Source organism: Notothenia coriiceps, unplaced genomic scaffold (assembly GCF_000735185.1).
Source record: "Notothenia coriiceps isolate Sejong01 unplaced genomic scaffold, NC01 NC01_scaffold00013216, whole genome shotgun sequence".
In the NCBI taxonomy this organism is placed as follows: Eukaryota; Metazoa; Chordata; class Actinopteri; order Perciformes; family Nototheniidae; genus Notothenia; species Notothenia coriiceps.
Window position 1 is genome coordinate 1 of NW_011345917.1, and position 9,445 is coordinate 9,445.

At 40.3% G+C, this 9,445-nt stretch overlaps 1 protein-coding gene across 1 annotated transcript; it reads right to left on the reverse strand.

Moving 5' to 3' along the window:
- Positions 1-799: 799 nt before the first annotated feature.
- pcbp3 (poly(rC) binding protein 3) lies at positions 800-9,124 on the reverse strand (the record flags this gene model as incomplete). The annotated part of the gene is made up of 11 exons (XM_010773965.1): positions 9,050-9,124; positions 8,919-8,942; positions 8,808-8,840; positions 8,605-8,721; positions 6,855-6,986; positions 6,423-6,551; positions 5,140-5,283; positions 3,476-3,517; positions 2,134-2,209; positions 1,634-1,692; positions 800-969 (listed from the first exon to the last, which is right to left on the reverse strand). Coding segments are annotated over exons 1-11 (1,001 nt in total), but the record flags the coding sequence as incomplete, so codon positions are not given.
- Positions 9,125-9,445: the final 321 nt, after the last annotated feature.

A 9,445-nucleotide genomic window follows, 5' to 3' on the forward strand; every position in this document is an offset into this window, starting at 1 on the left:
CAATTTCAAGAATCTGCAAATAAGGTGGTCTGTCCTCATGAGCAATGTAAACAACATTGTATCATTTAGATACCGAAAGTACAATATATTGAACACTGTGCTGCTGTCATTTCCCCCTAATGATAACCTGAGATGGTGAATTATAACTCACAATGAAAATTGTTCAGGAAAGTGGGTATAGAGTAGACATGTAGAAATAGATAAGCTTATGATAAGCCAGCCTTGTCTACTTATTAAGGAAAAGTGGGAGGTTCTTTTTAATGAACAGTAGCTTCTCTGCTTTATCAGCCATAAGTCTGTTCCTCTTCTCATCAAGCACATGAGAGGCAGCGCTGAACAGTCTCTCGCTGTCAGTGCTTGTGATTTGATCTTACTCCGCATATTTGTCCGGGTGTTTTGATTTCAAGTGGTGGAGTAATCCTGAAGTGGTGAAAGTCTTTGCAGTTACACCCCCTCGAGAAATGTCAGCTGAACACGTTTTACAAATCGCAATCCGCGCCTCTTTCTCTGATATTTTTAAATATCTCCAAGCCCCAGACATGTTTTTTCGCCGAAAGGGCCTTTTTAACAATTTTCGGCCGATAATTTTCGGCGGCCGAATATTCGGTGCATCCCTAATTAAAAAGGTTCATGAAACTCACAATGTATAAAAAATGTAAAAGATTTAAGGTTTCAACACATCATCGAATACAAATGTGGGACATTTAAGTGTTTAACTCATCAGGGATGAAGTCCAGGTGCCTGTCTTTTGACTACTGACTTGTAAGGCCTGACTCTCTGAATAAACGTTGTCTCTGACCTTGCATTGATGAGGTACTGGGCCAGGCTGATGTTGGCGGGGGTCCCTGTGATGGTGATCTGGCGCTCCGATGACCCTTCCATGGCGTTAGCAATTTTGATCTGTGCCCCAGACATCTGACGGATCTCGTTGATTTTGGTTCCCTGGCGTCCGATTATGCAGCCTATTAGCTGGGAAGAAAATGGGGACGGGACTTAGGATGGCCAGAACAAATCAAAGACACACCCTGCACTCGATGTGATGCAATACTACGGGTCACTGTCAGCCTTTCAACCATAACTCTTATATTCCTTTCATTGGGGCGGCAAGTCTTTTCCATTAAGGCCATTCACTTTACAAAGCCAAATGCCTTTGGCTGCACTATATCTCTGCTGTGGTTCCTCTATAGCTGCAGCTGTCAGATTGTATTGCTAGAAGCTAAAACGGGAAGCCATATTAAGAGATAATAAAACTGTTTTTTGACTCTGTGGTCGAACAACATCTTTGAATTTGTGCTTTGATGGATGACTAATGCCTTGCTTTGTTCCTGTGCAGATCTTTCAGGAATTGAACGTATAGTTTTAACACTCTTTTGTATTAGTTGTTGTAATCTTTATAGCCTGGCATCATTGTTGTGACTTGCTTTGGTTCCAATGTCTCATTGACCTTTATTTTCCGAATGTTTTAGTTAAGGGTATAGTGTATTGAAAGTGTAACAGAAGAATGATGGACATACATTATAAAATCTGTGACTTTTGTTATAGTGTCGTCAGATCAAGGCAAATCTGTTATGGAAAATTAAACAGAAAAGCACTCACGAGAAGACATGTCACACATTAAGACAAATGTACTCACATCATTGGGAATGGTGAGTTCATGAGTACTGGCCTGGTTACTGGCATCCAGACCTGCTGCTGCACACAGGAAAAGGAAATACAATAGAGTTTGGCACATTGAGGGAGTGAACAGCATTGATGAGATGTAGTCCATGGTGATATTTCACTCCCTGACTATTGACCAGTAGAAAGTCTGGCTCTGTGAAACTCCTATCACCTGACACTTGATTTCTACTAAAAAAACACGAGGCAATTCCATCATTACAGAAAGATACGAAGGGGACACCAAAGAACAAAAGAAACCTCAACATCAACAAGAGCAAACCACCAGCAGGCCATGTCAATGGCAGTGCACCACAGAGACCATTAGGACAACGACGAGAAGAAGAAGAAGAAGAAGAAGAGTAAAGACAGGAAGAGAAAGAGAAAAAAAGGAGGTAGAGAATGTGTTTGTCTCTACAGGTAAAAACGAGAGAAGGAGCTTTGGTAAAGAGGGGCGTCGTGTAGGTGGGTACGTACCGGGGAAGGCAGGGGTGGTCTGTCCGAGGGGGTTAAAGGGGGTTTGCTGCATAGCCAACTGGTGGAGCTTGCTCAACTGCTGAGGGGGGGAGGAGGAGGACAGCAGTGCTATGAGGTCATCGTTAAAAAAACACACTCTCGAACACACACACTCACACGCACAGACACACACAAACAGGTCTGTCCGAAATGCTACAAGAGTAGAGAGGATCTGAGGAGTAGTAACAACACAGACAGGTGAAGGACAAAGACTAAGAGATACAAAGAAAGAGAGCAGAGAAGAAGAAGAAGCTCATGGAGGACTTGGCCTGAGACTGTGGTGATGGAGTAACAACCGGTGACTACCATTTTAGGGTGATGTCAGGTTTACCATGCCATTTTTTCAGCAATGGTCCACTTGCACTATTTATGTCACAGGTTCATTGTATTTGACATGCCTGGGACTTCCATTGCCAACAACTGTAGCTTCTGCAGATAAAGCCTTTGAATCTTGACTCTTGATTTCCAAATTGGCTGCACGTTCATACTCTCAAATAGTTAGATGCAGATGCTTGGTTAGACACCCCTTGACTTGACTGTTCTCACTTTTAGTGTCATTTTTCAATCTGCAGGACAGTCTTACAGACTTCAACAAGTGGTTAACATTTCCTAATGTATGTGACATAAGATACATGTTACTTTTGATACACTTTGCTACCTGACTTTTTCCTTTACTCTAGTCCAAATGAATATGCTCACTGGCTATAGGCAGATTTGTGCACCCTAAACTAACGTGGGTTCATTAACCAAGCCAAAATTAGACAAGTTTGGTGTGAGGTCGCTTGAGGGAAGGCTGATCATCTCGTCTTCCATTTTCTTTTTTGTTGTTCATTTGGGAAAGGGGGAGTTTCAAATGTTTTTAAAGGAAACTCAATCATAAGTCACAGCCACAAAATCTGCCTTTCATACTATTTTTGTCTTTTTTTTAATTCTTTTTTTTCTTGGTTCTGATTTTGATTGCATTATTTTTAACTGGCAAATAAGTCTTCAACAATTTCACAATGGCTCCAGTTACTATAGAGCTGCAACCCTATTTTATGCATGTTCTAGTTGATTTGATATAACCGTAAAACCACCAGCCATCAGGCCAAGCTCCACGAGGTTATATGCCCAACAGAGGGCAGGGAGGAAATAGTCAGAAAAGTTAGAAGATAAAGGAATTACATATCAGAAATAAGGTTGTATTAATATTAGCAATTAATATTAATATGAGTGGAAAGAGAGTAAAGAGCCTGCAGATTTGGATGCAGTGACAGAATAATGGAGCGTGCAGTGTGCACTGCCTCGTGGGGTTCGCACTCACGTCAGGATGAGGGATGGCGTACTGTCCTTGAATGGTATAACCCTGGAAACAAGAGAAGAGCTTATTGTTATCTCATTACACCAGCGGAACAAATATCAAAACATATAGCCTATTATAGAAATATATTTTTGACAAGGGAAAACTAATCACTCTACAACAAACTATACGTGATGTAAAAACTGTTGACTACCACAAACATATTTTTATTTTATTTTTTATCCCTACAAATTCATGCACTATTCATACATCAGATCCAGTTGAACTCAATCAATAGGGGACAACACAGACAGTGGGGGGGTGAGGGGAGGCGTGAGGGAAACCAGATGAGCGGCCCTAAAACGAGTGATGAGATTGAGCTTTTAGGTGGTGGTGGGCCACAGGGGTCAGAACTGAGCTAAATTAGAGAGCGAGCAGTGGTAGACCGTCACCAGAGAAACAACACGTCTAGTCTCTGCATTTGGTCAGTAAGTAGAAATTGGAAGATTTTGTATTAATAAATAAATAACCAACATCTAAATGTAGGTATGTTTTGTTTTCATAAATTTCCATGAGAATATTTGAATCAAATACAATTCAACTTCATATTTTACAGCTTTCTGTTCATTGACGAGAACAACACTTAACCTGTCACTATTCATCGAGTATTAAAAGCCACATTGAGCATGCTAATGGGAGTCTTATATAGAAATTAATCAGCCACTTTTGTAATTATGAATTCATTGATCAATTTAATTAATTGGTTGTTACATTTAGATTTGCTGATTTTCCTTATCCTATGATACAGCAAACTGAATATTTGGGGGATTTTTCCAACCTTAAAGCTACTTACTTCGTTTGTATAATAGCTTCAACTCTAGCGTTTCATACGGATGTGATTGCAATGGTTAATTTATTTTCTTCAATTTAATTAAATGTTTATCTGTTTTTATCAACCATTTAAATGATCCTGAGTGTTTTCAAATGCATCTCCTGTAATTCACACCCTGTCCAGTAGGTGTCTCTACGGAGTTTCCCTTCCTTTGTGTACACCTGATGCTCCCCTGCATGGGTCGCTTCGAATTACCTTCCTGAGTAAGTCCATTTAAGTGTCTCTTTCAGTGTACAGTAGGTTGTATGTTTGACTTCCTTTCATTCAAGCTCACCAAGTTACTTTTGCTCAATCACTATAGGATGTTGTTGGTACTTTCTTTATTTTAATTTGAGTTTTTTTACACTTTCTTTAAAATATTTGTATCATTGGCTGCTACTTCAAGACTCAAGACTGTAACATCACTGTTGTGAATTAACCCTCTGCAAAATATGCAAAAATGTTATTACTAGAAGCTATTTCCACTACGGTTTATGTTAACTTACATTTATAATTCAGCTATGTTTTACCATGAATGTGTGCTTACCTCTTTATTTAATGTGTTAGTCTTTTCATTTGTTTTACCTTGGATTTGAACTCTCCCCTTTGCTGTAACAAAGTACGTTTTAAATAAGGATTTCTGATTCTTATGGCAGTGTTTTGTTAATCTCTTTATCCAAGTTCTGGTTTGCGTGGCTGCAGGTCATGGAGGACAGTGAGGGTACAGTGGACAGCAGTGATATGTCATGCTTGTCAGGGGGGCTCAGGGGGAGTGAGGGAGGGAGGATAAGTGAGAAAAACCTGGTGCAACACTAACAGGCAGTGGCTGGTGCTGCAGTAAGAGGCTGAGGTTGGCCGTGGACGCCCCCAGTGGGTCTGCTCTTACCTGGCCACCTGAAAAAATGACAGGGGTGGAGGCAGGCTTGGGGCGGTAGGGGATAGTGGCACCTTTCGGTGGGGACTGAGGAGAGCAAAGGAGGAGAGAGTGGGGGGAAGAAGAAGAAGGGGTGAGATGTGGAGAGAGTGTTAGAACAGAGAGAAAGAAAGAAGTTGCATAAAGTGAAACCAAGAGGGACAGTGCCTTGGGGAGGACGACCTGTGACACAAAGTGCTCTTCAGTGTGTTCATGCCCACAGAAAATGTCCAAATCGTGGTTCAGTGCACAACTAAACTTGGATTTACCTGGAACACCACTTTCAACTGGATAATGATGAGTCTACATACTGTGTTTGCAATGTCTAAAGTCCATGTTTGAGAGACTTACAGTCATGTCACATATCTCCTAGTATCCATGGCTGGTGCCATCATGAAGGCCCAATGGAGAACTGGCTGTGCAGATAGTTCAAATGAATGGTGAAGGAGACGGAGAGACAGTGTGTAGCCCTTTGACTTAAAGCATTATTACTTGTTGAGGGACAGTAACAGACAGTTGAGTTTAAGTATTTTCTACCCTGCAAAATACAGTCCTAATTGTTTGATACGTACTTCATTTCTGCTTTTTGTGACTGGAGCAAGCTGGCTAAACTGTCTATATACGATATTTAGACAATGAGGTTTTTGATAAATAATTTTCTGTAATGTAGATACAATTACAATGTATGTAGTACACTTTTCTGTAATTGATCATATACATTCAGGAAAAGAGACTACATTTCTAGTCTCATATCTCTATATCAATATACTATCAATATTGCCCGACCTACTTTCAAAATGTACAAACCAAGACGTCAGAGCACAAAAAAACAATCAAATGCATTGGTTATGAAATAGTAGTAAATAACACAGTAATTAACATTTTGTAATCAGAGAGATGCAGATAAGCCTTAAAATGCTCTAGTATGTGCTAGTATTTATAGTTTTCATTGTTATTCAACACATACTGTAAGCACAAAGGATTTTCAGAAAATGAAGCCCAATGTAATGTCAAATATTCTATTTATCAATTGTGTTTTGTATTAAATTGACTGGCTTACATCTTAAACAACTGTAAGAAAACAACTATCTTTCATATTCCATATCAGGCATTTTAATGAAATGATTCAGATTGTGGTTCAGTGTGAATCGTGTGAACTTGATATTTCCCTCTCTGTGGTACTGTACCTCCAGCATCACCACACAGATCTGTTTGACACACTGGATGATGGCTTCAGGCGCTCCGGAGATCGTCACTGCTCTCTCCGTGGAGTTGGGCAGCATGTCACCTGCAACCTGGACCTGAGCTCCTGTGGACTAATATTGAAATCATCTGAATGAATGCATTGACATGTATGTAAAGGGATACTAGAGCAGAAACACACTACACATGGGGGAATACAAAGGACAACAATCTTAAATCCATTTTTTCGGAACTACAGTTGAATAGAGTTCAAAAATAAATAAATTACGCCATGAATTAAATAACAGCTTAATGCGTATTTAGTCTAAGAGAAGACATGGTATAAAAACATGAAAATGTCTTTGCTTTAGTTTTGCCTTCAAACTAAGTATTCTAGTTAGTTCAATGAAATAGAAATAATAGAATGAATAGACTACCTCTCTCATTTCTTTGATTTTGGAGCCTCCTTTCCCGATGAGAGAGCCGCACTGGCTGGCCGGGACGACGAGCCGGAGGGTGACCGGGGGTTTACTGGTGGCCGGACTGTTGCTCATAGAGTTTATTATATCCTGAGGGAGGAACACATGCTGTTATCAGACCAATATGTATTTACAGAGGCAGCAAGTTTACTGCACCACAAAGTCAACTCTTTTAGATATGTGCACATTGTATTTTTTCCTTAGATGTTATATTTAGAAATATCTGAAAATACTTGACATTAATAAACCTTATATGTGTTATTAAGAATCATTTATAATATACACCTTCTACCTGATGAATAAAACGGTTAAAGGGCATTTCCTCTGTGTGTGTACATCTGGAAAGTCCTCTTATTTTCCACCTACAGACTGATGTTGTTCTGGTTTGGCCCTGCTTTGATACCCAGATCTAAACCTCAATGCTGTGCCTTTTCCAAAGGGTGCTGCAAGGTTAGATCAGCATATTCCTGTCCTACATAACAGAGCGAGCCTGCTTTGTATTCATTAGGAGACGCAACAGTACCGACAGTGAGGCCAGGGGTGGGAACTGAGTACTTTACTTTAATACTGCACTTAAGGCAAATCTGAGGTACTTAGCATTTTTATTTTAATGCCACTTTCTACTGTCTATATATTTGTATTTATACACTTTCATGTACAAATGCCAAGTATAATTCAAGCTTCTCAGATGTGAGGATATGCAGCTTTCCCCCTTAAATAATTGTGTTCTTTTAGTTTGAAAAAAGAATCACTGTAAAAAATGTCCCTATTTCGAATCCATGCTATTGGGAAAGTGATCAGCAGAATATTGCAAAAGGAAAATATAAAAAAACAATATTCACAACAAATGAACTACATCAATTAAAAGGGCCCATGTCATGCTTTTCTGGTTATTACCCGTCCCCTTGTGTGTTATGAAGCTTTTTCTGCATGTGAACGGTCTGCAGAGTCAAAACCCTCAAAGTACACCCTGTAGAGAGTAACACTCTAACACAGAGAAGACCTGTCTATGCTGCCCCAGAACGCCTCGCTGGACATTTATCTTTTTCCATTGTTTTTCTTCCTGGGTACAGTGACGTATACCCAAATGGACCAATCCGTGGAGCCGTTACGTTCGCGGAGCCGTTATGTTAAGTCCGTGGATTGGTCCACACACACACTCAATCTTTTCTCAGCTGCAGCTCCTTCGATTTCTCCTCCCAGAGACGGCGGGACGCTGCGAGCCTGGGAGTCGGTGTGTGTGCCACACACACAAACTCCCAGCCAGGCTGCGGGTGTGTTCGGGCTGGGTTTCATAGGGAGGGAAGGGGGCAGGAGCTCCAACAAGCCGTTTAGGACAGAGACTGAATACACATACTATACAGAGATGCTGTTTGAGAAACCAATGTGAGTTTGGAAAATGTAACAATATAAATCTATTCTAGTAGACCTCAACAATGTAGTAGAAATGGCCCTGTCATGGGGCCTTTACATAATAATTGATACAATTGAATAACAGTACGTTCTGTAAAACGTTTTGCCTTTCTCTGCAATAAGTATTTTTAATTGTCTTCTGAATATGCTTATATTCTTTTATTTCACTTATTTAAATCTAAGAGTACTTAAAGGAGCAAAGGATCTGAGTACTTCCTATACCGCTGTGGCAAATGTAGTGCTTTGATTTAGTATAGTGCTGTACTTTAAAGTGCTAAAATGGTGAATGTGTTACCTCCTCAAACTTGTATGCTATCATGGCGAAGGCCTTGAAAATAGCATCTGTGGGCCCGGTGATGGTGACTATTCTCTCAGGGCAGTTCCCCTCTGAGATGTTGATACGTGCACCGCTCTACAGGCCAAAAAAAAATGACAGGATTAGGAAAAGACGCATATGTTAAAAGCGGTAACAATACTTTTCTAAAAAGTCCTTCTTACATCTTCACGCATTTTCTTCACTGTTTCTCCTTTCTGGAAGTAAAAAATAAATAAAGATATAATTGCTGTAGGCGATATGACTTTGTACATGGTGTGCTGTGTGTGATATACCTTTCCAATGATGCTTCCAACCTCCTGCAGACACACAAACAAACAATGTTAAGTGTATAAGGGCTTGACGTCACCTATTGTTACCAGGCACATTTTAGGAAATATAAACAAGTAGCCGCGTGTCTCGGTACCTTGCCGTGCATCAGCAGCCTGATAGTAAGGGTCACGTTCAGGCCTCCTTCTGATTGGACCTTGATGGGCTCCATGTCGGGATTGGATGTAAAGGAAGGGGCGTGGTCACGTGAGAGAGGAGTTCAAGGGCCAACGCGAGTGTGATGGTGAAGTCAGCCAAGCGGTCACCTGCCAGAAAAAAGAATAAAGACAACTGTTTCAAATCTTTTCCTCTGCGTCTCCTTGCTTTAAGGTAGGGTTTACTTATGTATAAATCCGCAAAAACAGTATAGTTAAGTGCTTAATTTAGGTAGGGAAATGTTAATATTCATGCAAAAGGTGAAAAAAACACAGATACAGCCTGCGACTCTAACGATAGTCCCATGTGTAATACTTTTTAAATTACTTTAAAGTCA